Source organism: Fomitopsis serialis (genome assembly GCF_022376445.1).
Source record: "Fomitopsis serialis strain Sig1Antser10 chromosome Unknown B0H18scaffold_43, whole genome shotgun sequence".
In the NCBI taxonomy this organism is placed as follows: Eukaryota; Fungi; Basidiomycota; class Agaricomycetes; order Polyporales; family Fomitopsidaceae; genus Fomitopsis; species Fomitopsis serialis.
Genome location: NW_025955003.1, coordinates 151,715 through 177,873, shown reverse-complemented (window position 1 = coordinate 177,873; position 26,159 = coordinate 151,715). Strand labels below are relative to the sequence as shown.

Sequence of the window (26,159 nt, the reverse complement as noted above, 5' to 3'; positions counted from 1 at the left end):
TAGGCACAGAAAGTCATAGCCACAATACGCATGCCACTCAATCGCGTATCGAGTCGGCGTTGGATCCGGGCAGCACCAAATGGGAGGATTGGTTGTTAGTGCAGCGTCTTGACGTTAGCAGGCAGCGTGACCCGACAGTCAGCGTGCGGTTATCGAAGAGATCACGGACACAGTGGCCCCCTCCTAGCCTTATACACGACCTTGATGCGTGCTCGAGGCTCCCTAGCTAATCGCGCTCTTCCTCATGCTGGCTCATCGCCCACGATCGGACGTGACTGTCCTCCGGGATGGCAATGTGAGCGATCACCAGTCCAGCGTTGGTACCTTCCGAGTTCTAGATGTTGCACGAGCTCGACTCATGCATTCACACAGCGTTTGTCTCCCGTTGACGACATGCCTCGAGCCATGCGCAACCTCTACTACGCCGTCCATATCTTGAGACGCAGACACTTCGACCTGTTGTTCAAGCAGTGTTGGGCTTCGCGTGTCAAGCAGTGGCTCGCAACCACGCGCGAGCTGCGACTCACGGAGGGTCGTCCCACCGGGGATGACAATGGCAGGAATACTTGCTTCCTTCATGCACTACCACTCGCCCTTGGCTGTGCTATGCCCAGAGTGCAGCTTCTTACAATCAGTGCACTGTGTGGTTACGTGCACATGTCATTTTTCCCTGCCCTATCGCGGTTCTCGTCCGTCGAGTCACTGGACCTGGCCTGGTGTTCGCTGAACCGCTCACAGCTTCAGCAGATCATTCTTTCTTTCCCCCTGCTTACGTCACTCACATTGAATGAGATTCGAATCACATCACACCACCCTGCTAGCTCTGTGGTGGTTACAGCCTTTCGCCCACCATCTGACATACACCTGCGCCATCTTCGTGTCTGTGCGCACTATAACCTCAGATTCTTCGACTGGATAGCGCAGTCAGGACTCTGCATCTCTCTCGAGCATCTGTCGATCAGTGTTCGTGAAGATTTGCCGCGGGAAAGCATGAACGCACTCCTCAAAACCGCAGGGTCCTCCTTGACTCGATTACTGACCCACGGTTAAGACTCCCTCTTTTGCTCATTCGACTTCGCCGCTGACGCAGATGCACAATGTAGAATCTTATGGCGACCTAGTGCACAATACCGCCTTACAGTCCTTGTATCTCCGTTTCCTTCTCAGGAAAGGTTTTGGCCCGACAAGACTATAACTGGGTTGAAGAGTTATACGGCAGCCTCTCCACTGTCCGAAGCCACCAGCTCGAGCACGTCGACATCGCTATTTCTGTTCACTCGAAATTCATTCCTCTCATGCTCCATCTTCAAGCGGGATACATCCGTCCTCGAGCGCGTCGATTTACGGGCTCTGCACGAGGCCATGAGCCAACCGCACTTCGACGCGCTGCAGGATGTCAATGTGAAGATGGATGCGTGGGATTCCGACGACCGCAGCTGTTACACCACTTTCAAGGGTAATAAGGATCTCGATGGGATGTTCGAGGCCGTATTTCGGAAGATTCTCCGGCCGTGGTCTGACCGCGGTATAATCAGGCGCTTTATCTGGGCAAAGATGGAGCACTAGACGTGAGCGACTTGCTTTGCGTGAATAGGCAGATGTCTCACCTCCTCACTGCTAGCCATTTGCGCCTCATCGTTCTCGAGACATACTACCTTGCTCCTTTGCTCCGATCGACTTGAACGACTCATAGGGACGCTGTATGGTATTGGAAATGGAACCTGTTGGCTTGCTATTAGTTGCTGTGTTACAGATACGGCGCGGCGCTGTGAGGCTGCAGATGGAGTCAGTCACCCACTGAGTAGACGAGCCATCAGCCATGTCCGAATCCACGAACCACAGATGCCTGTAGATTTTGAGCGGGACTGGCACGTGCCTCGGCGCCACGCCAGTGCGCCACTGGCAACGAGGAGGCTCGACAAAGGCTCGACGCTTGCACATTGACCGGCGACCGCGACCATGTACAGACTCTGAGCAAGATCCTTTTCTGTCTCTTCTCCACGACATCCAACGCTCTCCTTGCCATCATCATGAGTTTGTTGACCCTTAACGATGACATACTCCATATCATCGCCGACATGCTTTCCGCCGCGGAATGCCTCCCTCTCTCGTCGGTATCTCGCGATCTGCATGCAATCTCACGGCAGTATGTGTTCGCGTCGATCACTGTTCGTACCGCGGAACAGCTAGTCAAGATGCACGACCACCTCATCCATAACATCGACAATCGCCTGATCTGGCCTCGGGGATTGACTATCTATGGCCCAGCGGAAATGGCCCCCGCCGGGGAGGCTTCAGCCGTTAATGCGCTGGTAGGCATCCTCGAGCACGCACGGGAGTTGAAGGCTCTGGTACTCTTCAATTGCGAGGAGGCTATCTGCTGCAATACGCTGGTCGGAGAGCATTTGGCTGCACTGCCGAATCTCTCGGACGTAGGCCTGTGGGACGTCGGCACAAAAACACTCGATGTCCTACACAAAATGGCCAGCAGACCGGAGAGACTCAGAGTATGTCTGTCGCCGGCGAGGCTCGAACAGGATCGATTCTTAACACACATCGCTCGAACACCCGTGCTTAACAACGTCAAGGAGCTCATGCTCTATGGAGTCGATGGAGTCCCTCCGCTGCAGCTTGTTTTGAGTCTTGCCGGAGCCCATCCACAGGTAGAGATACTGCATCTCGGTAGCTGTGCCGTGCATCCCTGTCTCATGTTGTTTCCCAACATACGGAAGTTGACAACCCACAACTGCCAGTTCGACCCGCCAGTCCCTGGTCATTGCCCGGAGCAACGACACTTGGACTACTTGTCGGTCGAAGCCAACAGTCGACGTCGCACAGTGTCGGCCGTAGGTATCCAAAGCAATTACCTACGTCTATACACCAGGTGTCAGGGATTCGATCCTTCGGAAGTAGATCACGAACTTGTTTCCGCCGCCGCCGTGCTACAGTTGAGCTGGTACCGCGTTGGACGGCTGACCGGGTCCTGCATGGCATTGGCACAGACGATCTCAGCGAAACGATCAAGAATAAGGTACCTTGTCTTAACCATCGAAGACTCACATTCAGCGGTGACCCAGTGGATGGTACGTGATCCATTTACTCCGCATAATCCGTGTTTTCGATACTCATCTGCTCGTCAATATAGGCGAATATTCCGTCTTCGCTGTCGTCCTCGCAACTCTTTTGCATACGGGTTCATGTGACCCACCCAAATCATGAAACAGGACCATTGCGCGAAAGATGGCTAGACTTGCTGCAGCGACTGCAGAGCGTTCAAGTTGCTTCCGTACCCTCGCTCCGTTTCTATTTCCAGCATGTCGAGTGCCTTGATGATCAACGGAAATCCAGCGGCCCCTCGAAGACCACTTGGGGGCGGGTCGAGCGCGATGGCGGTGACCGCACGGTACGCCCGATCCCCAGTTGGCAGGGCGAGAGGATTCATCGCTACCTGCAGTCACCTGAGTTCTGTCGTACGTTACGATTTGACGGTGAGTTGCACGTTTATGGAGCGGTGGAGAAGGTGGCTTACCTTGGCATTCAGAGGAAGCAGCCCTGCAATACTCCGGCCGGTGACAGGGAGAGCTAGAAAGTCAAGTGAGCTTGGAGCCCGAGCATCGTACTGGGTATCTTCACATCTCGTATCATGACTTTTGTACAGACGACGGTTCGCCTCTGATCTCCAATCATGTATTTCACACCGTGGATGCGACTGACTGTACTACAAAGCTCTCAGGCTGACGCGTCGTGGGCATAAAGCCGACCAACGGCGGCATCTGGTTTGTGGCCATCTGCTCTCGGTGCCACATCGAGGGCTATGGTGTCTGCGTGATTCCTAGTCGGACTTGACCCGGATGTGTCCATCATCGTCACGGTAGTGGCATCGTTCGCCTCCGACACCGTTGTACTGACCTCCTGACTCCACAGACGGTGAATCCTCCGAGTAGGAAGCCTCCCAGCTCACTGACTGGTTGGCGTACACGCCGTGCGACATCCTCCGCAAGAACTTCCCGAAGTCCACGCTCGAGCACCTCCCCACGCGCGAGAAGTTCATCTTCCGGTCGATCCTCTTCAACAAGAGCACCGCGGACGAGATGCAGCCCTGCGCGAATCCCACTCGCCGCAGGCTCACGCACAATTGCACACGATGCTCGCGCAAGAGCCGATCAAGGTCCCCGGCGGCGAGGTGCGCATCGCGGACAACACGAACTTCCCGGTGACGACCGTTAGCGCGGCGCACGCCGTCATAAACCGCCGCGCGCGCGCGAGATGCACTAGCACCCGTATACGGATGAGGTGTGTGGTGACTTCGGTTTTGGCTGCTCGGACTACTGACGGGATGCCGCATACAATGGTCGATGTTCCTGAGCGGGAAGGCGAAGGTGACGGTGTTCACCGAGCAGGCGACGCGCAGGTACAACGTCGTCGCGGGCGGCGTCATGATCGTCCCACGCAATTACGGGCACTACATCGAGTATATCGGGGACGAACCCATCGAGATGCTTGAGATCTTCAAGGCGCCGAAGTGAGTCCGCGATCGATATTGGCTTTGCGGATATTTGAACATGAGTTCGCATAGGTTTGAGGAGTTATTGTTGAACCAGTGGCTCCCGGTCACCCCGCCGCACCTCGTTCAAGCGCATCTGACGACCGTCGAAGAAGGTTTTACGAAGGCTCTCGACAAAGGCCACACTCCGATTCGTGATGGTAATGTACCGAGGTGAGTTCTGCCTGGCACCTTCCAGGACATTCTCCGTGTTCTCAGTCACGACGTTTGCAGAGACACGGGGCATGCCGCGCGGAAGGCCACAGGGAAGCCTTCTGCGAAGCTCTGAGAGGCCGCGACGTGAGAAGCCACTGAAGACATAGATAATTCTGTAATACCAGTATCCCTGCGGTCAGTGATTGCGATATGACCACCCTATCATAGGCACAGACACTCACAGCCACAGTTGCGCATGCCTGATCAGCAGACGGCGTAGCCCGGCACTCAGCGTGCGGTTTATCAAAGAGATCTCGGACACAGTGCTACCCTCCTAGCCTTATACACGGCCTTGGTGTGTGCTCGAGGCTCCCCAGTTACTTGCGCTCTCACTCATGCTGGCCCATCGCCCACGATCGGACGTGATCGTCCTCCGGGATGGCAATGTGCGCGAGCACCAGCCTAGTGTTGGTACCTTCCGAATTATGTATGTTGCACAAGCTCGACTGATGCATATACACAGCGTTTGTCTCCTCCCGTTGATGACATGCCACCCGTACAAGTCGCGCAACGGGGTGCAGATGGGGAGACTTACGACGACAAATCGGGTGCCGACATACGACCCGGGAGCGACGACGACTCGAGAAGGCCTGTGCAGAGCAGCTTTCTATTGACCACCGAAGCTGCTCGCTTCCCGCTCGAGGTCTTCGAGAACATCATCGATGAAATGGACACCCAGAAGTTGCTTGCAGTGGCGGCGCGAATCTGCGCAGCATGGTACCCTCGAGCCATGCACAACCTCTACTACTACATCTTTATCCCGACACGCAAACGCTTTGACAAATTGTTCAAGAAGTGCTGGGCTTTTCCGCGTGTCCAGCAGTGGCTCGCAACCACGCGCGGGCTGCATGTCGCGGATGGGTACCCCTTTGTCCTCAACCATCATCGCTTTATTCATGCACTCCCCCTTGCCCTTGGCTGTGCAATGCCCAGAGTGCAGCTTCTTACAGTCTTAAGACTGTGTGGTTACGTGCACATGTCATTTTTCCCTGCCCTATCGCGGTTCTCGTCCGTCGAGTCACTGGAACTGTCTGAGTGTGAGCTGAGCCTCCCACAGCTTCAGCGGATCATACATTCCTTTCCCCTGCTTACATCACTCACATTGCACAAAATTCCAATCACTCCACTTCACACTGCCGGCCCTGTCTTTCGCTCACCATCTGGCATACGCCTGCGCTATCTTCATGTCGATCTTCGTATCAATAAGCCCCTACAACCCGATTTCATCGATTGGATAACCCAGTCAGGCCTCTGCACCTCTTTCGAGGATCTGGCAATCTGGAATGCAGCGTGCCCGCGGCAAAGCGTCATCGCACTCCTCAAAACGGCAGGGTCTTCCTTACCTCGATTACAGTCTCACTGTTAAGACTCCCTCTTCCTTGCTCATTCGACTTCGCCGCACGCGCATGCACCATGCAGACACCCATTGCGATCTAGTGCAGAATACCGCCTTGCGATCCTTGAACATCCGAATCGAAGATGTTAACCTCTTTGTAGAAGATCAGGAGCGTAACATGCCTCAAATAGCCAAGCTGTTACACGACGTTCTCTCCACTGTCCGAAGCCACCAGCTCGAGTACCTCGAGATCAAGATTTGGGTTGCCTGGGGCCCCCTCTTTGGATCTGTCAGACGAGGCATCGAATTAGCGGCCCTGCACGAGACCATGAGCCAGCCTCACTTCAACGCGCTGAAGGGTGTCAACGTGACGATGGTCATGCGGAATTTGCGGTGTAGGTACTTGGCTCGGGTCGAGGATGTCTGTCGGACGTTCGAGGCCTCGTTTCGGAGGTTGCTCCAGCCGTGGGATGACCGCGGTATTGTCAAGCGCGTCGCCCCCTGGACACGTACAGATAGAGTACCAGACGTAAGCGAGAAGTTGCTTTGCGTTATTCATTATGCAGATGAGTCTCACCTTTTCACTGCTAGCCGTTTGCGCTTCATGGTTCTCGAGACTCCTCCTTCAAGTTTGCTCCGACCGACAGGAATGACTCACGAAGCGCTCAGTTATAGTAGCACTGCTAGATATGTCGCGGCGTTGTGAGGCTGCAAATTGGAATCCGTAGATGGGACACGTCCACGAACTACCCTTTGTCACAACTGGGTCAATTATGTCTGTCATCGGCGGACTCGATAGATGCCTGTCGATTTTCTGAGACCCGGAAGCCTGGACAGGTACAATTGCCTTACGTGCCTCGAGCGCTGTGCTCCATAACAGTCCCGCCGTTTCGATGACGTTCCGCCTACAGCGGATATGGCGGTGCGATACGAAGTCTCAGATCTCAAGATCTCAACAGTGGCTACCATACAAGCCGCGCGAGGGGAACATAAGTCCTGGTACCCTGTGAGCAACTGGATAGCGGCTGCGGACAAGTGCTGTTTCACCAGGAGTGCTATTTGCCAGGTGCGTTGACCCTAAGTACTGAGACAGCATGCGGAGTCACGGCGTGCGACAGATGTTTTGTCCGATCGACTGTAAGGATCTACCGCCCTCTACCACCTCTTACTGACGAGGCGCACATAGATCTCACAACGTTGATTGCATTACAACGTCGACGACGAGTCACTAGAACATCCCCCATGTCGGTGAAGGTCACGGTATCCCACAGCCAGTTGGCAGGCAACAGCATTCCTCTGTCGGCCGATTCGTAACGATTAGTCTCCCCGTCAGTATTGGCAAACGATCACACTCGCCGTCTTCGGGGTCTACATTATCGAAATGTGAGCACGGACTCGGAGGATGAGCGGTACGTGTGCAGAACTCACCAGGCACAGGGTTTGCATTCGCCGCCGTCGCGGTGAATGCGGCGATGACGAGGAGGCTGGCAACGAGGCGGAGCAGTTGCATCTTGGCTCTGGGGTTTGAAGGGTCGCTCGGGGATGTGGACCTCCTTCGTGAACGAGTCTGCAGTTATACCGCGGCACTGGCGCTGCTCTGGCAGCCTGCGGGGGACAGACGCTGATCATGTCGAGTCAGAGGTGTCATGGAGAGTTCCAATTTATGTGGGCTGTCAATTCCGCAAGGCAACAGAACTGTGCATTTACGTACTGATGCAACGGCCCGGGCACGACTGTCATTGATCATGGTACAGTGCGACTTTACGATTATTCTGGCTGTTGCTGCCGCATCCGGACGCGCTCTAACATCTGGTATGTCTTTAATCCGCTGTTCTGAGAGTAACTGTGAGCTCTGGCCACGATCTGAATAGCTCCTACTCACATGGACGCGACAACTGCCAGCTCGCTGTGTATTTCGTTACGGACCAGGCCCCTAGTTTCGCCGTCGATGTGCCCACGTCAGAGCACGGCGATAACGTCCACAGTGACAGCTATCCGGATTAAACGCCACACACCTGAAGACGTTCTGATGTCTCGTATACAGTACTGGAAATAGACATGGGAAACGCACATATTTGACCGTACGGTATGCGATGTCCCTTTCTGGACAAATGCATATGCGGAGGAGGATGCATATTATGCGGAGTTGGAGGAGGGAAAGAATGGTGAATGGGCCGTCGTACCCACGCGTGCAGAACAGCGTCACTGAGGCGAGTTCGTTGGCTTCACGATGGACGCACATCGACAGCGCCGGAGCGGCCTCCTTGGGAGGCGCAGCCATGGTCGCAAATTTCGCGTACTCGCGCGTGGGGATGAGTTGAGGGAGCTAACTTCTTCAAACGAGTTTCTCGACCGATGAGACCATAAATTCATCTGCGGGACTTCTGCGCGAACTCGGAGGTTGCTCACCGGCACCGCCCACCGTTTCAGTTAAAGCTCCTGTGAACATTCAATGGATCATCGAACTAACAGAATGCAGTTACTCCCCGCAGAAGGAATACGCATCGTGCGTGACATACCTGAGGCCTCAAGGCCTCACGCTCAAGACTGGAATGCCTCCATCCTGGTTTACAGGAAACCACTAAACCCTGCCATTACGAGATCTACATACGGCTACAAACGACCTGCAAAGTCTCAGTCTAACCTAACCCAACCGCACAAGCCCGCCCCGAGAGCTCACTCACTCTTCGCCTGCCTCGCGACGCCTCCCCTGCCCGCGAAGCCCCACTCGATCTGGTGCGACTGCGTGACCGTCACGCCGAGGTCGTCCGCGAACGCCCACACCGTGCCGGGGTTCTTCTGGAACTGGCGCCCGACGAAGATGACGTCCGCCGCGCCCTCATCGAGCACGCCCTGCGCGAGTGCGCCCGTGTTGATCGTGCCCACCGCACCGACCAGGAGCTTCTCCCCGTGCGCCTTCTTCACCGCCGCGGAGAACGGCACCTGCAGGAGCTTGTGCTGCAGCTCCGGCGCGAGCTGGAACTTCTGCGCGGGGTGGATGCCCCCGGAGGAGACGTCGAGGAGGTCGACGCCGTGCGCGGGGAGGATCCCCGCGAGCCGGACGGTGTCTTCGTGGCTCCAGCGCTCGTTGGGGTGCGAGTCGTCGAGCCAGTCGGTGGCGGAGACGCTGTGATGCATGTGAGTGACGGATCAAACCCAGGACGAGGCGGGGAGACGTACCGAACGAAGAGAGGCGTCGTTGGCGGGATCGTCGCGCGGACGGCGTCGACGATCTCCAGGAGCAACCGGACGCGGTTCTCGAAGCTTCCTCCGTACTCGTCTGTGCGGTGGTTCGCGACCGGGGCCAGAAACTCACTGAGCAGGTACCCGTGCGCCGAGTGGATCTCGATCACGTCGAAGCCCGCCCTCAAGCTCCTCTTCGCCGCCTCCACAAACGCGTCCACGACGCGCTTGATGCCCGCGCGCGTGAGCTCCTTCGGCTCCGGGAACTGGTCGCTGAACGGGATCGCGGACGGGCCCCAGACGTCGTCCGGCCAGCCGCCGTCGCTGACGGGCGCGGAGAGGCCGCTGTGGATCCAGGGCGCGACGGTGGACGCCTTGCGGCCCGCGTGCGCGAGCTGGATGCCGATCTTCTGGTTCTGCGCGTGCGCGAACTGGACGACCTCCCGCCAGGCCTCCGCCTGCTCGTCGGTCCAGATGCCCGCGTCCTGGGGCGTGATGCGGCCCTCGGGCACGACGGCGGTCGCTTCGACGATGGTGAGGCCGGGCCCGCGTGTGAAGATGCCGCCGACTGGGAAGGGAAGGGGGGTGGTCAGGACGGCGCTTCTGGGCCTACGGTGCGCGATAAGGGACACTCACGGTGGGCGAACTGCCATGGCGTCACCTTGCCGTTCTCTGACGAGTACTGGCAGAGCGGGGAGAGGAAGATGCGGTTCTGGAACTCGACGCCGCGGATCTTGAGAGGCTTGAAGAGCGCCGGGATGGGCTTGCCATCGGGCTGCGGGTCGAGCGCAGTGCCCGCCGGAGGATACTGGGCGGGAGCAAAGTAAGGGACGTTAGGCGCAGGGGCGTTGATGTAGTTGTTGTTGTGGGCCATGGCGAGAGGGAAAATGGGATGTGTGGGGAAGACATCGCCTGGATAGCCCTGCTTTTATAGAGAGCGTTGCAGATTTGTTGAGCCAAGGATATGCTGGATGAGCCGGAGCCGGGAAGCAAGAGTGCCGCTTGGTTACTCATGTTCGTCGATTGGCAGAATCGATGTCCAGTAGAGCCGAAGGTTCTGGATAAGTCAGCAACGTAGGGCCGTCGTTACTCAGCAAAGAAAAATCACAGCACTGAGGGTCTACTTTGAGGCAAGTCTGGCGTGCTCCGGATGGAAAACAGGCAATAAGTTATCCTTCCGAGTCTGGCGTTCCACGAGAGACATAGATGTTAGAGATAGGCTCCCAGGGCGGTGGCCTCGAACCCTGTACAGTTCAGTGAGCGAGTCCGAGAGAGTCGGGACGACATCCTCAAGTCTCATCCATGTGGCGGATGCGGCGGAACTCTTCACCCGCACACACCATGTCTGCTGCTTACGTCACACTACCTCACGCTTCCTCTTCTGGTAGCCACCGTCCTGGTCCACCCAGGCTCATCTTGACATCTTCTACGACACGTGCATGGTCGTGTTACGAGACTCCTAGACTTCTACTTACAACCTCTCTTTCCGCGTACCACGCTGTGTTTGTGCGACGCAGAAACGCTCTCGCTCTGTCCATAGCCGTTACACAGAGGCCCGCACAGAATTGTGCGTTCGCAAGCGAGTCATGAGCCGCATCGGCGCGCTTACCGGACCACGAATGAGACTCGAAACTCCTTGCGAAGGACACCAGGAGAGACGTATCAAACTCTATGTCAGTATGCAAGCTGATGTCTCCCGGATGAGTTGTTGAAGCACCCCGAATGACTGGAACTTGAACTGACTACGGTTGCCCGATAGTCCGAGGCCGGGCATTTTGCACGACGCGCCTCAGCCACATCACCTCGGTCGTCTTCGCCAGCTCCATATCCTCAACAACTCACTCTACGCTTACCCTGCGGTCATAGCAGTGCGCTTGCTGCACTACACGCACCTGGAACAGTGAAATAGAGGGATTGGTAAGTTCCAATCGGCCCTCAAATTGCCTCAAAGCTTGACGAGCCCGGGAAGTGGTAAGCGCCCAACGGCGCCGCGATCGAACTGGAATGCACAAGTCTGGAGGATACCTCCACCTCCTTTTCTGGATAGACTCAGGGTAGGATAAGAGAGGTGCTTTCATGTGCAGAGGAAATATTGTATGGTGAGCTATTCATGCCCACTGTGTCCGCTACGCGTACGGCTCGAACGAGTCAGAACATCCCATGTCGACTCGAACAGCATTGCAAGGCAAGTAATTTGTCTGCGAAGTCACGTCCACCGTCATACTAAGCACGACGAGGGTAGGGGAGGCCCAATGGCATTTCAACGCCTATTCACGCGTCATGGCTGTGACAAGTGGGTGGTAGTGGACCTTTGTTAGCAGTAGTACTGTGCTGCAGGCCTTCGTGTACGTTCACGGAACCGAAATATATATCTTGTGTCTGGAACCATACATCTACTTATGTGTACATCAGCCCACCACCAGACATAGTGAGCATGCCAAATGCCTACACCGAGAGCCTCAGGAAGCCTTACAGTATTTCTACTGGGCCTGTCGGACGCTCAATACCGACTGTCATAGCATCCCATGATAATCTGCATACCTGTTCGACATCTCATGTACTTGTATCAACCAGCCATGCACCCTAGTCGTGTCCTCCAGACCTCGAATCCGAGCGAGTCGCGGCGCCGTTGGGCGCTTACCACTTCCCGGGCTCGTCAAGCTTTGAGGCAATTTGAGGGCCGATTGGAACTTACCAATCCCTCTATTTCACTGTTCCAGGTGCGTGTAGTGCAGCAAGCGCACTGCTATGACCGCAGGGTAAGCGAGTGAGTTGTTGAGGATATGGAGCTGGCGAAGACGACCGAGGTGATGTGGCTGAGGCGCGTCGTGCAAAACTCCTGGCCTCGGACTATCGGGCAACCGTAACTGACTGACATGATTATGTGACGTTTGCATCATGGTAAGCCACGATTTCGCTGCTTTGCTGGAGGATACATAATAGAGCATCTTACTAGTCTTCATTGCCGTCGCGTCATCGTTTGCTGACCACCCATTGGCGTTCGTAGGTCTCGGATCCGAGTGAGAAGGTCCTGTTTCGTAACGACACTGCATAGTCGAAACGCCTCGCGCCGGACCCACCAAGGTATCGGGGTTACTCTCCGTTCGAGCGCGAGGCACACGTAATTATCATCAGCACCCCGATCTCCACCTAGACCTGAATCCGGATTGTTGATGTCTGCTTGACCCCACCAGGACCCTTCAGCGGCTCGATCGTCGCCTTCTCCATACGATCCGCCCGTCCGTATCCTTTTTTCCATGCCACTGTCTCCAGCCAGAGCGCGACACCCATACCTATAAACTCACCGATTTCTGGGAATTGACTGCATACCAGGTTCCCTAGTCCTTCCTCCCTAACTGCCTAGCGAGCCGCCCTCTGACGATGTCGCAAAGCGCTCGCGCTAGGGATTGGGGAGCGAAGGATAAGGGGAAGGCCCCCGCATACAGTCACCCGCGCCGCGATGACCCAGATACAGACCAAGCGCCACGTCCGAAACACCTGCGCTTCCTCGTGCTCGACCTGGTCGAACCGCCATGGACCGCGCCAACGACAAAAGACCGCGGTGAGCGCCACCCTTCCTATGCACCCACCCGGCGCACCGACCTGACCGCCTCGCGCAGTTTCGGCCAGGCCGGATCCCGCGGACGACCTCGCGGCGAAAGTGTCTGACCTCCAGACGCACGTCGACCGCGTTCGGCGCACGCTGGGCTTGGGGTCGGGGTCGGGGTCGGTGCCCGAGGGAGAGATGCGCCGGGCAAAGGAGAAGCTACATGCGGCGATGCAGGGCGTGCGGAGCGTCGAGCAGGAGATGGACGCGCGGGTGAAGGGGAACGAGGCGAGGATATCGAGGATGGAGAAGAAACTGCTGGCAATGAGGAGGGCAGTGTAGTTGGCGCTGGTGAAGTACATCATGTTTGTTCGTTGGCTATCGTCCGTATTGACCTTTATCAAGTCCCAGCAGGGGCGCCGAAACGGCTCATGTTACTTTATTGATTCGCAGATGTTGTCTGCTGTATCTGCGGCAAATTGAAAGTTTCTCTATTCAAATGTCTGGTCCGGGTGTGTTATGTGCCCGTAAGAACATGCGGGACTACGGAAGAGCTGCGGAAGTAGTAATAGCCCCACTGATGGTAGGGTTATATGTGCGCCCCTAGAAGCGATCGCGACCGTCATGATACCAGCGACACAGACAGAACTACAACTGTATAACAAGTAAGTGAATAGCCTAGGAAAGTACAGTGCATTGAACCGCTCCGGCGATATTACTAATACGGTTGCAGCACCAACAGATAAAATTGGGATTCTGACGACCATCCCAGCATTGCCTAGGGAGGTCCATCAGAGTCGGGAATCAAGCCCGCCCCGGCCCTTTTTCGCGAGGTAAGTACTGTGTGGCCCGGAAGCATCGTTTGCTACTTACAAGTACTCCTCATCAGTGTATACGGTTCCGCAACTGCATTGATGTGACTAGTGGCTAGGGCACTTACCTTAGGACTCCGACGTTCCCTGTGCTATATCTATCCACTGGTATCGAAGTAACACCCGTCGCAATGCGCCTGATTTTCACAGGTCCTCATATCTAGAGATCATGCCGTACTCATATTATCTACTGCATCTTGTCAATGGCACTGACTCAAGTCATTTGTAGGGCGCTTTCAGCGGCGTAGCTGGCCTTCAGCTTCAACGACGGCATGCCGCGACCTGACAATGGGTTCATCCAGTTGCCGTCGATCCTGGTGGCTCGCTTCCTCCTCCGCGGAGCGAGCGACCGCATCGATGACTCAATCCGGTAGTGTTGGATGTCATCTGTTGCGCCCGCTGCGCATAGTCGCATCACAGGTAAGAATTCTCGAATGGGAAGGGGATGCATGTGTCAGCGGACCCATTGTATTCGTCCCCGGGAAGTCCATACGGTTGTCATGATACTGGCGATCCTCAGTGAGTAGCTACCTATCCACTGTACCGTTCATTTACTTGCGATCAGAACTCTGCGCAAGTCCAGGAAGCTGCTGGTGAGGAGAAGAAGGCGAGATGATGGTAAATATCCTGAGTGTGTACGATTGCATTCGTTTGTTGCGTTCTTGAGGAGCAGGATCGATGGCACACTAACCTTTTTCAAGGTCAACGAGCTTTACGAGGCATTGGTACATTCGGTAATCACGAGTTGCTGCCGACTTAATATTTACCTTGTCCGCCCCCTGATGTTGTGTGTATGCGGCACAATGCTACTCATCTATATGCTGTGGATACTCAACTACTCAGCTGCCGGTCACCAGGCTGTGAACTTGCAGCGATCATTGTGATTCGAGCCACTGCATTGATGTATACGTGACTACGGTGAGTAACAATCTGGGGGCAATACAACCAGGACTAATTCGCATCGACAAACTCAGAGAGCTAAATCTGTGGGCCAGAGTATTGCACGTTTTCTCTTCGCGAAAAAAAGTTCGTAGCAGTGAAGTTGGCGACAACTTGAAATGGTCCAATGTCCGTGGGGATGTCAGGATGGAGGCGGGTCCGAACTTGATAGGACATGCCTTCCTTCAGGACCCATTTCTCCTCACCCGGCCGAATTTGAATCGATTCTCCCTGCAACTCGATTATACTCTGCTCCAGTGACGGAAGCAGCTGACCGGGCGATGCTGCGGCGGCGTTTGGAGCAAGCCAGAGCTCATACACCGCTGGGCAATTTATCGCACGCCGCTGTCCGGATTCGTCTTGAGTCAGGTAGTCGAAACAGACTTCGTGATGTTCTGGATTCCCTCGCCATTGTCGGATGAAGTAATCCGTATCCGGTATCGTTTTGACCACAATACCAGATCCTGGGTCTGTCTCCATTTGTTGAGGTTTCATCTGGAGAACGTTTCGTATCAGGAGTTCGAGCCTTCGAATGCTCTGATATCTGGACCACTTACCCCGGTGACAACATCTGCCGATTGACTGAACCACGAATGGAGACTCTCTTCAATTGTCTCACGTGCTTCTTCTTCCGAGCAACCCAATTCTTGGATCTCATCCTGCAAGTTAGATGACAGCCATGCGTCGACCTGGCCTTGGCTGTCGTTGCGACCTCCCGGGTAGCCACCGTTCGCCAACATTGTGAATTTACTGAAATTATCTTCAACCTTGAGGTTGGGATACTGGTCGTGGATGAGTTGCCCGAAGTAGTCTCCCAATGATCCCGCGTTTAATTCGGGGGCTGCTGCCGGAATCAGTGAAGCAGTGAGCGGTGGTGATAATAGTCCGGATTCAAGATTCTGCGCAGTAGTACGGTCTTCTCTGAGCCGAGAACCCGTCCCCGTCGAGACAGCCTGAGGCGACGATCTCATACTACGGGATTGTGAAGGCCGTCCGGGCACCTGTCAGTGGAAGTAGACGTGTTATTTTAGTCGTAGAGTTACTGTGTCAATGCTGTATACGTACTGTGCGTGTATCATTATCGCTGGGCTGAGACATGGTTGAATCTGAGCAGGAAGGTGTATTCTTCAGTGGCTCGTATGAGGCGCATCAGGAAAAAGCTCTCCCGAGAATTGACGTGAACATACGATTATTCGTGATAATACCTGGAAGCTCTGTAATTAGTCCGTATTTAATTGCATTCACAAGCTCGCAGACAGTGGTCTCAGAATAATGCGCGAATGAGTAGTATTGTGGTACTAGTATAGATTATAAAAGTCGTGCGGGCTCTTGTATTGATTCAGATAATAAGTCTTACAGTTATCGAGAACATTCTCACTCGTCCAATGCACAGGTACTGGACCGCCCCACTTCGGATGTAAATGGACACTCCGTTCGAGCATTGCAAGTGGCACTACCGATGCTATCCTCTCAGGCCCCGTCAAAGCTTTGATCTTGTACATGTGATGATGACTGTCGGGAGCGGCCGCGAACTTGGAGAACCATTCGACGTAGACGAGGTGACGCGGACACTGTGGCGCAGTCCCTGGTGGGAACCATTGACGCAGTATCTTCTCTGGGAGTGAGAATATTACGCGGACGCGGCCCGCACGTGTATCTACAGCACAGTATCAGTGAAATGAAAAGACGAATGTATGACTGACACACCTGAAAGACCAATTCGACGGTCTGCTTCAAGTTGATCATCAACCCGCCGCACACGCACGAGCGCAGTATCGAAACGAGCAGGTATGAGGATCTCGCTATCATGCCCCAATTGCCGCGGTCGAGCATGTATAGAATCAAGAGTTTCCTTGCCATGGTGTTCGACGTTGCGGAACTTCGCCTTGTGGAATACCGGAAGTGTCGAGAAAGGGAATAGCATGTGCGCAGCTCGAGCCTCTACCTCATTGCGCGACAGGGAAGGATTGGTATGTTCGACGACGAAGCGAGCCAGAGCCGGTATGAGGAAACTCGCACCATAGCCATCAGGAGAGACGAGTTCAGCGATAGGGACGGCCTTACGGCTCGGATACTTCGTCATGACATGTTGGAGGGTACACGCCATGTCTGGCGGCCGCCACCGTACCACTCGACGCGCAGCAACTGCATCTTCATGACTGCCGTCCACACGTAGTAGGCGCCATTCGACATAGTTGGCGTGTTGAAGGACCTTCTCGCGGCGTTCGAGCCATCTTGTCATTTGAGGAAATTCATCCTTGTGGTTCGTCGCACGGTAGGCTTCTTTTGCGAAATCGATGTGGAGGCGCTCCGTCGCCTCCGTGTTGTAATTATCTGTTGTTCCATAGAGCTTGATTGCTCGGACGTAGTGGGTTAGCATGTGTAGCTTCGGGATGAGGAAATTACTACGAGCACCGAGCCGTATGAAAACGTCCTTCTTCGCATGGAACACAGAGAGCGAGCTCTCGAGTGCGGCGAGAGTTGCGCTCGAGTGCACGGAGTATTGCGACATGTAGAGGAAGTCCAGCAGCGCCGTCGTTGCACTGATCAGGTCTGCGGACTCGTCCCTTGGTAACGGAACATCGATCAGGAGGCCAAGGATGAAGCGAGCAATCTGCTTATGCTCAGTGCCTGTGACGCGCGATAGGCCGGAAACGCCTTTATGAAAAACGCGTATGCTATGATTCGGTGGCAGTCGCTTGACCCGCGCGTCGACCTCGTCCTTGCCAACGATATCTGTAATCCATGCGAGAACGTGCTTGATCACGCCTTGATGTAATTGGTGCAGGATGTCGGGCGTTATGGATCGGAAGATGTCGACGTAGGGGAGATGCTCCCAGAAGGGATGTTGGATGGGCTTGATGCCCGCGATGTTGCAGGCACGGTTGTAGTCGGCAGTACCGGCGAGATGGAGGGCAGCAAACACCTCATCAACATCACGAGGACTCGACAGACAAGGGTAATCCCCTAGTTCATCGTGTGGACACTTGCAAATAGGACAGTCTCCAGTGTAGGTTCCCGTAACGAGAACCTGTTCTGGATAGTCCCCGACGTACACCGCCAAGATAGGATGGCAGCGGCGCACTACCCCGTCGCCACTTGTCATCTCGATACCGTCGACGCCGGGCTGTCGAAGAGGCTCGAGTATCATAGAAAGGCAGGCGTGAAATACATTTGCCAGCGTCCGGCGGCGGGCAGCTTTGTTCGTGATGTGCTGCAGTCGGCCTGCTGGCAGGTACGCGAGAAGAATTTGACCACGATGCGAAGGCTTGCGGCGGATCTCCTTCGGCAGATTTCCTATGGTGAGGTACACTGGATATGCGGACTTGCTCCGAAACGTTGTGAGTTGGGTTTTATCGGAAGAGATGATGATGGGCATGACAGTCGCGCCAGGTCTCTCCTTCTCGAGAATTTTCTATCAGATCTGCTCAGCCGCAATACACTCGAGCACGCAAAGACTATAGCATACCTGTGTAGCCCACCACCACTCCCCGGTATCAAGATCGTGGTAGAGTCGCAGGGTGTGGTCGCCATCAGCATAGTGGCGCGCCGGAGCGAAACACAGGTATTGCGTGTGTTCCGGATCACCCCAGAGAGCACGCGCGCACTCGAGTATGTCGCGTTTGAACATGTCAAAGCGTTCGCCATTGATGGTGACTTCGAATTGGTGGAACATCGGGCGTTGGTTCGGTAACTGTTCGTCGATGATTTTGTTTAACCCATCGGAATTCTTGTAGGATAGCCCGAGCCGCTCACGGACCTATAGATACACAAGTGAGCCACGAAAATGAGCATAGGAAATCGCATGACAGACCTCGGGTATGGCGAGTAGATCGGAGAACGCTGTTGATCCAGAGCCGCGCAGTTTCGCCCAGCGTGCGATTTCCCAGTCCATCTTCGAGGCAAAAGGCGCATATGGATTTGCAGCCTTAGGATCGACAGTGCCCTCATACTCGGTGTAGCCTGCCTCGGGTGCTTGTCCAGACTCTGGCGGCACAGGAGCCCCAGCCGCGCCGCCAAATGGGACAACATACGCAGGTGCTCGACGGATCTGTTCGTGAGCATCGGGGTCCAGTCCACCAGGTGCGCCGCTCGGTCCTGCTTGCGAAGCATCATCAGGAACTTGCCCTTCAGCCATATCGTGTTCGTCGTCTGCGTTCGAGGCAGGAGATGAGCGAAGTGGCACCTCAGGAATCGGAGGTTGGAGCGGATGTCCATCGCGCTGGACCTCATTGCTCGGACGGAGAACATCACGGCCGACAGCATCTTCCTCAGATCCCTCGTCATCGCTCGACTCGTCCACCGGGTCGTGGTCGACATTGACGTGGTCCTCGGTGTCGCCATCATCCCGAGGAAACGGGAGATCTCCATGGCCATACTCCTCTGCAGAACCAAAGAAGTCCCCTTCGAATGCGGCCTGCTCATCCTCAGCATCAGCCTCTCCGGGAACACTGCTGGACTCTGAAGCTTCAGCTGCTGATCGACCTCGTGAGTGTGAACGTGCAGAACGCCTATGACTCGCGCGGCGAGTGGGATGGCGCATGGATTCTGCTTGCTGCCGGCGAGCGAGTTGACAAGCAGCATTCGTACTGGATTGGAGATGTTGGATGTATGTGCCGTGACGTGCGAAGGTACTTGTGCAGCCGTTGCACCTGTATGACATTCTGCGCTTGGGTAGATTACACGAGAATCTGTAGAGTCGTCATTGTACTGTACAGAGGGATAGAAGTTGCATGGCTTACCAATGTACAAAGTCGTAGGGATAGCAATGTTAGCCTGAGTGCAAGTCGCGGTGAGTGTTAGGCAGATCGATGTTCACCAAGAGGACGTACAGCTTCGTCAGCGTCACGAGCAACTGCTTGCCGAGTAATGCACGTATTTGCGCACGCGCCTAAGTATGCCAGCGCGACTCTCACCTGCACATCTCTGTGCAAGCCCTCTTTTCCTGCATCAGTCGTCAAACTTTCCTTCGATACGGACATTCATTTATTCTACTCACCAGTCATAATCTATCCCTCAACCGTCATTGCAGTCGTCCGAGTCTCGACTGACCAGACCTGGACTGCAATCATCCTGGTATGTCCTGACACTGGCATACATCTCGCAGCTGCCGTGTTGGTCTAGCGAGCCACTGATTCCTAGCTAACGTCCTATCATCAGCAATTGTGTCGAGTTGCTCATCAATTGACTTACCTGCTGGCGTGCGGTCATAGGGCTGGATGTCGTCAATTAGAGGGGTCGCTAAAAGTCGTGTTGGCCAGCGATCAAAGGTCGATATGGACGAGAGCGAACCTGAAGGTGTCCATGATGCAGAGCCCGACGTAAATTTAGGTTAGATCCAATGGTGTCTTTATGATCAGTGAGCTCACATCATATCAAAAGCGGGACGACCTACTCGTATTGCTGCTAAGACTGCTTCAGACGGTAAAGTTCATCGCCGTGTCTGTCACCTGAACTCGACTGACGCAACACACAGCATGGGCGTTGTACGTGAAGAAACAGGTCGATGACTCACCCAAGAAGACCATCACGCCAAAGCCAGCCACGAAGACCGTAGTGAGGAAACCAGCAGTGAAGATGCAGACGCAGGGCAAGTCAGAGCATATGGTACCTTATCGTACATCGCACTCACAGTTCCGAGTTACCCGTTTTAGCAAGCACTGGCGCCGACAAATCCGTGAAGACGCACAAGGATCCTAAGCGCAAGAGAGCCGAGTCTGTCAACACCAAGACCATCGACAAGGGTCCTAGTGACAAAGCGAAAGGTGACAAGGCAAACGGCGCGCAGAAAAGGCTGGAGACGGGGCAACAACCAAGCAAGAAGGCGAAAGTCAGCACTTCGCGACCAGTGATGTCCAAGAAGGGTGAGTCGGCCGTTTTGCAGAATATCCGAGTTCATTCACCATTGGGATGATACATCGTTACCCAGAGAGACCCCACAAGGCCGCCATCATCAATGACGGATCAGACTCTGACTCGCCAGTGCCACCACCACCACCACCGCAGCCCAGACGTGCCGGTGTTTCGCAGACCCAGGGGACCGGTACAAGTCGGCAGTCTGGCACTGCAGCTCACGAGAACGAAGAGTCATTTGATGATGACGGTGAAGACGTGACCCTCCAGGATGGTGCCGACAATCTTGTGGCTGAGGATTGCGATGAGGATGATGAGGTAGAGCCACGGGAAGAGTGTGACGACTTTGATTCAGAGGTGCGCCGTATACATCTCATGCCGAGGCCGCCTTTTGACTTGCCAATGGTCTGCCATCAGCGAGTGACAATCACGGGTTCCGGTGAGTCGACACTGACGCTGCACCGTTCATACCAGTGTTGCCGGATGGTGGCATACTAATGCGATCAATAGGCATGGAGTCGTCCGCCGAGCCTCTTGAAGACGTCGACTCAGATGATGTGCCAAGCACACATCCCTCTGGCTTGCAGTCGTCAAGAGGATCACGTTCATCGAGTGTCGCCTCACTATATGCCACAGAGCCGCCAACCACCGACGAAGACTACGTCATGCACGAGTCTGTGAACAGCGACGATGAGGCAGTGCCCGCTCCCAAGTTCAAATCGGCCCCAGGCAACCGTGAGACGCGCAAGTCGGACTATGCAACCTCGTCTGCTTCTGGTGCTCCTGAGCTGAGTGACGAGGAGTCCGATGACCCAGTTGTAGTACCGCGTGGACAACAGCCCGGGAAGGTACGCTGTAGCTGCGAAATAAGCATATATGATTGCACGACTGACATGAATGCATTTCCTCAGCTCACAAAGAAGCAGAAAGCGAAGTTGAAGGCAGAAGTATGGCATTCGAAGCCATGTATACCGTATTGGCTGACGTAGAGCCTGTGTTAGGTGCCCGAGATCCGTCTGGCCCCGGTCGCTCTGAAGGCGAAAGCTCGCATGAAGTCTCGCCACCCTGGCTTGGTCCCAGCCAATGACACGGTCAAGACGATCAAGTGGCTTTCACGGACCGATATCGAGATCATCAGGCGCAAACACAGCGTCAAGATCGACATCAAGCCTCAGAGTGCTGTCATTATACAGCTCATTCACTTCAGCTACGGGTTTGGAGACCAAATGGTAGTTTTCGGCCGTGAAGAGGACCGGCAACTGAAGACTGCGGCGGACTTCAGTGACGTCAATAGTATGCTCACTCCACTCGAAAAGGACGGCCTTGATCGCATGGCATACGAGGCCCTTGTTCAGGCGGCAGATGGTCTCGGGTATGGCGGCCACGGAGACATTGCTCAGCGCCTGGAGATTGGATCGGATGAAGACTATGCCAAACCACTGAGGGCCTACGTCAGTTCATTTTGCGATTATACTGCTGATTACTAACTTGTATCTCCGAGGTCACAGGTTGCTCATCGACTTAGTCTGCTTCGGAGCGCGATCAAAAAAGCGATAACACCGTGCGTTGAACATTTCTTCCAGCTTGTCCATCATACAGAAGACGACTCTACCGTGCCCGACAAGGCCTCGCTTCTCAAAGAGATGGGCTACATCTACCCGTGGACATCGACAGTGCGTACGAATTATCCCCGCCGTGATCTGCTTCTGACGCAATGATCTCTGGAACTTATAGGATGGCTTTGATAGACGTGCTCTCTACGAGAGCCCGGTGATCAAGTCAGCAGTGCGCTCGGCTTTCTTCACCAATGCGCAGTATCACAATGTTGGACTGAGCAATAGCAACCTATTCTCGTCTTCGATGCAAGCCGCACCCTCAGAGTATGAGGTATCACGGGAAATGATAGCTTTGGCGATGACTGCTGTAAGTCCAGTGGTCACCATTGGCGCTTCTCTTGACTCGTTTTCGTTTTCCAGGTCGAGTCAGTGATATCAGACTCCAACCTCAACATGAGCAAAGCGTCTGAATTCGGCGCCCCGAGTGCACCTGCTTACCGTGAACATATCGCGCGCCTCACTGAATTCCGCCGCCAGCGGCCGACACGTTATCACCGCGTTATGCATGGTATATTCAAGGCTGCGACGTATGCATTTGATTCACTCACGGAGTCACCTGTCTTACCTGTTGTGTATACAGAGCCGGTCATGTCATGCACTCGAGCATGCGAATCGGTGGCACAAGCATTGACTGGGAGGACATACCCGACGAGTAGATTCGGAGATTCCATACATAATTCCATATCATTCCGAGTGCTTTGCACAGTACTTAATTGCTCTCGAGTCGCTTTCGTCGCATTCCATAGTTTATCGCCCAATGCATCTAATGTTACTCAGTCTCAATTTGTGCTGTCTCCGAACTGTCATAGCATCTGGGGAATATGCTAGCAACGTAGTACTCCGAGTCAATGAGACAGTAATGGTGGGTTATGCTCCGGAATGCACCATATTATGTATCCATTCGTACTTCAAAGAGAGGAGACTAGCTAACAAAAGCTATTCTCGAAAAACTCGGGAACATACGTCATTACTGTCGATTCCCCAGAATAACAATGTATTACGGCGCATTCACGAGAGGGTTTTTTCCTGATGCGAAGGTGATGCTCGAGCCTCAGGCCCTGTCCGAGCCTGCTTTTATATCATACTACAGTTACCCCAGTGACCTGTTTCATCACGATCATGCAAATGTTCAAGTTATGGACTGCAGCACGTACACAATTCCTACAGACTAGCGCTGTTGTTCCTCCGAGTCGTTCATTTGACCCTTGTGCTTTTGTTCCGATCATGGTTCTCTCAATTGACATGTGTTCCATTTGAAACCCGGACTATAAACTATTGTTCTACAACACGAGACCCCCGGGGCCGTTAGAGATCAATATGACTGAGTCACTGCTTGAACGTTTGAAAATTTGAACTCCGAGTTGCTGGCAGACTCGCCGTCACAATTAATTCGAGACACGTCTCACTCTGCGTGCCGTGCTGTAGAATAGCGCTCCACGATATTGTCTGTGCCTTCCCGTTCAATCAAGCTCTGAGTTCGTTCATGAACCACTCGCAAGGGCTACATTGTGAAGGCTTATGAATAAGACTGATAATAACATGGCTACCGGTAGTGATGTTGTTCCTGGCGCAGGCAATCATAGCCTAGTGATCACTCTCCTTTTTTTGTCTTTTTGAAACAGTAATTTCCTGTCCGACAGCGGCGAGTGTGCCACGGTACATCCTGCATGATATACTATCAAGTTGTGCACTAGAGTCTAGCGCTCGTTGTGCCTATATATTCTCGAACCATCGCACTACTAGCCGTCTTGCAATACTGTCATCGAACTCTTCTCACTCTCTTCTAACAAACGTTCGAAACGTACGAATTTGTGCTATGTCATTATCGCTGTTGACCGCTATCCTCACTGGCATTATGTACAGAACTACGCTGAACAGTCTACGATCGGAGCGAAGTGAACCCGATTAATTGAAATATATTGAACATGGCTCAACCTGCAAACAACCGAAGCATTTTCCTCGGATCTACTGGAAACCTCTTCCCACAACAAGTCGCAGCAGACATATACCTTCAGTCTGCTTTTGCACAGGCAGTGCCAATGTGGAGAGTTGCAACCGTATGTCTCAGTTGGGGCATGTCCGTTGTAACTACACAGCGGTCTCTGGATCAAGGCAACACTTGGGGGTTCATTTTCGTGCCGTGGCGTCCAAGAATACATGTACACGACCAAGGTATACGCCCTGTCCAGGTATTCATACCACACCCAATTGCCGGAGCACTGGCACATCAAGGACTGCCACCAATGGGACTATATAATATCAACGGCCAACTCATCATAGGGTGGCATAGTCCATGGCACCATCAAGTTGAAGTGACGAGCTTGTTGCCTCTGCCCCCCCATGAACTTCATTATCATACCCATGAACGCCGACGTGGCCATGAGCATCTGGTGGCACCTGCTATCATGAATGGCCCAGGTGCAAAGCACCACATCTTCCGCCGTTTGCACTATTCATCCCAAGTGCAAAATTTTCGTCGTGGAATCGACATAATCCAGTACTAGTAGATGCGACGATTGTGTTGTATTTCACTGCACCACTGCGCAAATGAATATACACAAATACCTTTCCTACCACACCACGTCGAGACTCGAGATCACACAGGTAAGCTGACACGCGTGTGACACATCCCGTGACGGCAGAGTTGATGTTCGAGTTCGGTACATCGATGACATGACCCTTGAGCCAATACCACTGTGACCCGCGGCGTCTGCTACCCTCACATTCCTCGTCGAAAGCTGCACGCCGGTTCCTATCGTCTAGTACCTGTTCGTCAACAACTGCTATTTTGCCATGGCAGCGTCTAGACGCGCGACGTCCAGAGTATGTCTCCTACCCCAGAAGGTTTAGATGCCTGACTCACAATGTACAGAACTCACAACGCTACCAACCGTATAAAGATGCCAATGACGGTGGCATTCGGGCAACTCGTTCAAGTTCTGCAGATCATGGAGCAAGTCGTCTCGTGGGGGTGGGATCAGCACCATCGCTGACTGCATCCTCTGCTGTGGCATCGGTCGAAAAAGAAGAAACATTGCGCGAGGGCCTTATCGAGATGGTCCGCAAGCTATATCCTGGGATCATCCCAAGGCACGACTATGACCTCTGTTTATTAGCAGAGGGCGACTACAAAGGCCCTCTGTCGAGTGAACAAGTCTATGCTTGGTTGGACGAATTCATTCGGGCCGACGCTACTCCCTATGCCGGGCAACCCTGCCCTTCTCTCAAAGAAGCTACCGCACTGGTCAATGTGGGCAGCGCGGAGTTCCTTGAGAAACCGTCATCTCTAGTGACCGGAGTACGTCTTGACTGGTGAACGTCGTCCGTGACATCAACTGACGCATCCCATGAGCTAGCGCAAACCTCGTCCTGGCGAGCGTAACGTCTTCGTTCGACCTATCCCCAACTGTGCCTACTCGATCCGGCTGTTCCCCGGCGTTTCCGACCACCACGAATTCTGCCTCGACTTCGTGCATACCAAGACAGGGAAGGCGACGAACTCGCCCTTCGAATGCGAGCTATGGTCAATGCCTGATCCGATCACGCCGTGGCTATCAAAACCACCGATGAAGCTCATGTCGCTCGAGAACTGCTTCGGTGTGCGGACGCCCGATATACGACCTGGCGAGGAGAAGTTCCTTCTCAAGGAGGGTGTGATGTACTTGCTGGTGCGTCCGGGAAAGCGGGCTGTCCACTTCACGGTTCCTATTCCTAGCAAGGCACCAGCTGAACTGGACGCCGATCCGCTTGATCTGCCGAGAACGTTCGATTGACGAGGTGTGTCGCTGCTTGGGCGCCATGGTCGACGCAAATGTCTTGTCCGTATTGCTGTCTACAATCGTAGTGAACAAACATGGAGCGTATACCCAGAACAATTCCATTGTCGTTGCCTTGACCTGTAGACGTCAGTGTTCCAAGTGATTTTGTTCATTTTCTCTGGTTGCCCTAGCTCGTTGCGCTACACACTTACATCATGAGATCGGTTTTGTTCATGAGCGTGATACCTCCGGGATTCATACAAAGCACAGCGCTAGTGCGGAAAGGTTTGTGTCAG

The 26,159-nt window shown here is 54.2% G+C and overlaps 9 protein-coding genes across 9 annotated transcripts; 7 read left to right on the top strand and 2 right to left on the bottom strand.

Annotated features, from left to right (window-relative positions):
* The first annotated feature begins 134 nt into the window (after nucleotides 1–134).
* On the top strand, nucleotides 135–1,279 carry B0H18DRAFT_445308 (uncharacterized protein). Its single transcript, XM_048038132.1, has 3 exons — nucleotides 135–316; nucleotides 373–1,045; nucleotides 1,104–1,279. The coding sequence occupies exons 1-3, from the start codon at nucleotides 245–247 to the stop codon at nucleotides 1,193–1,195; spliced, it is 837 nt and encodes a 278-aa protein (XP_047892291.1). The 5' UTR covers nucleotides 135–244; the 3' UTR covers nucleotides 1,196–1,279.
* An 83-nt stretch (nucleotides 1,280–1,362) lies between these two features.
* On the top strand, nucleotides 1,363–4,832 carry B0H18DRAFT_1120134 (uncharacterized protein; the record flags this gene model as incomplete). Its single annotated transcript, XM_048034060.1, has 7 exons — nucleotides 1,363–1,488; nucleotides 1,968–2,663; nucleotides 3,945–4,183; nucleotides 4,228–4,293; nucleotides 4,367–4,522; nucleotides 4,577–4,717; nucleotides 4,778–4,832. The coding sequence occupies 7 exons, from the start codon at nucleotides 1,363–1,365 to the stop codon at nucleotides 4,830–4,832; spliced, it is 1,479 nt and encodes a 492-aa protein (XP_047892290.1).
* On the top strand, nucleotides 4,779–5,421 carry B0H18DRAFT_1013267 (uncharacterized protein). Its single transcript, XM_048029092.1, has 2 exons — nucleotides 4,779–5,166; nucleotides 5,223–5,421. Exons 1-2 carry the CDS (start codon nucleotides 5,138–5,140, stop codon nucleotides 5,371–5,373), a joined length of 180 nt encoding a protein of 59 aa, XP_047892289.1. The 5' UTR covers nucleotides 4,779–5,137; the 3' UTR covers nucleotides 5,374–5,421.
* A 262-nt stretch (nucleotides 5,422–5,683) lies between these two features.
* B0H18DRAFT_1013264 (uncharacterized protein) lies at nucleotides 5,684–6,910 on the top strand. Its single transcript, XM_048029091.1, has 2 exons — nucleotides 5,684–6,624; nucleotides 6,687–6,910. The coding sequence occupies exons 1-2, from the start codon at nucleotides 6,043–6,045 to the stop codon at nucleotides 6,768–6,770; spliced, it is 666 nt and encodes a 221-aa protein (XP_047892288.1). The 5' UTR covers nucleotides 5,684–6,042; the 3' UTR covers nucleotides 6,771–6,910.
* A 5,758-nt stretch (nucleotides 6,911–12,668) lies between these two features.
* On the bottom strand, nucleotides 12,669–13,335 carry B0H18DRAFT_1013250 (uncharacterized protein). The gene is made up of 2 exons (XM_048029090.1): nucleotides 12,899–13,335; nucleotides 12,669–12,840 (listed from the first exon to the last, which is right to left on the bottom strand). The coding sequence occupies exons 1-2, from the start codon at nucleotides 13,188–13,190 to the stop codon at nucleotides 12,725–12,727; spliced, it is 408 nt and encodes a 135-aa protein (XP_047892287.1). The 5' UTR covers nucleotides 13,191–13,335; the 3' UTR covers nucleotides 12,669–12,724.
* Nucleotides 13,336–14,629: 1,294 nt separating this feature from the next.
* On the bottom strand, nucleotides 14,630–15,734 carry B0H18DRAFT_1177255 (uncharacterized protein; the record flags this gene model as incomplete). Its single annotated transcript, XM_048035939.1, has 3 exons — nucleotides 14,630–15,131; nucleotides 15,194–15,637; nucleotides 15,702–15,734. The coding sequence occupies 3 exons, from the start codon at nucleotides 15,732–15,734 to the stop codon at nucleotides 14,676–14,678; spliced, it is 933 nt and encodes a 310-aa protein (XP_047892286.1). The 3' UTR covers nucleotides 14,630–14,675.
* A 4,178-nt stretch (nucleotides 15,735–19,912) lies between these two features.
* Nucleotides 19,913–22,761, top strand: B0H18DRAFT_1120129 (uncharacterized protein; the record flags this gene model as incomplete). Its single annotated transcript, XM_048034059.1, has 13 exons — nucleotides 19,913–19,967; nucleotides 20,019–20,060; nucleotides 20,113–20,230; nucleotides 20,295–20,500; nucleotides 20,566–20,846; nucleotides 20,907–20,928; nucleotides 21,000–21,337; nucleotides 21,401–21,436; nucleotides 21,491–21,940; nucleotides 22,073–22,162; nucleotides 22,224–22,412; nucleotides 22,466–22,632; nucleotides 22,686–22,761. 13 exons carry the CDS (start codon nucleotides 19,913–19,915, stop codon nucleotides 22,759–22,761), a joined length of 2,070 nt encoding a protein of 689 aa, XP_047892285.1.
* Nucleotides 22,762–24,030: 1,269 nt separating this feature from the next.
* On the top strand, nucleotides 24,031–24,609 carry B0H18DRAFT_878264 (uncharacterized protein; the record flags this gene model as incomplete). The annotated part of the gene is made up of 1 exon (XM_048040612.1): nucleotides 24,031–24,609. The coding sequence occupies one exon, from the start codon at nucleotides 24,031–24,033 to the stop codon at nucleotides 24,607–24,609; it is 579 nt and encodes a 192-aa protein (XP_047892284.1).
* Nucleotides 24,610–24,784: 175 nt separating this feature from the next.
* B0H18DRAFT_1013246 (uncharacterized protein) lies at nucleotides 24,785–26,065 on the top strand. The gene is made up of 3 exons (XM_048029089.1): nucleotides 24,785–24,928; nucleotides 24,978–25,403; nucleotides 25,462–26,065. Exons 1-3 carry the CDS (start codon nucleotides 24,899–24,901, stop codon nucleotides 25,876–25,878), a joined length of 873 nt encoding a protein of 290 aa, XP_047892283.1. The 5' UTR covers nucleotides 24,785–24,898; the 3' UTR covers nucleotides 25,879–26,065.
* Nucleotides 26,066–26,159: the final 94 nt, after the last annotated feature.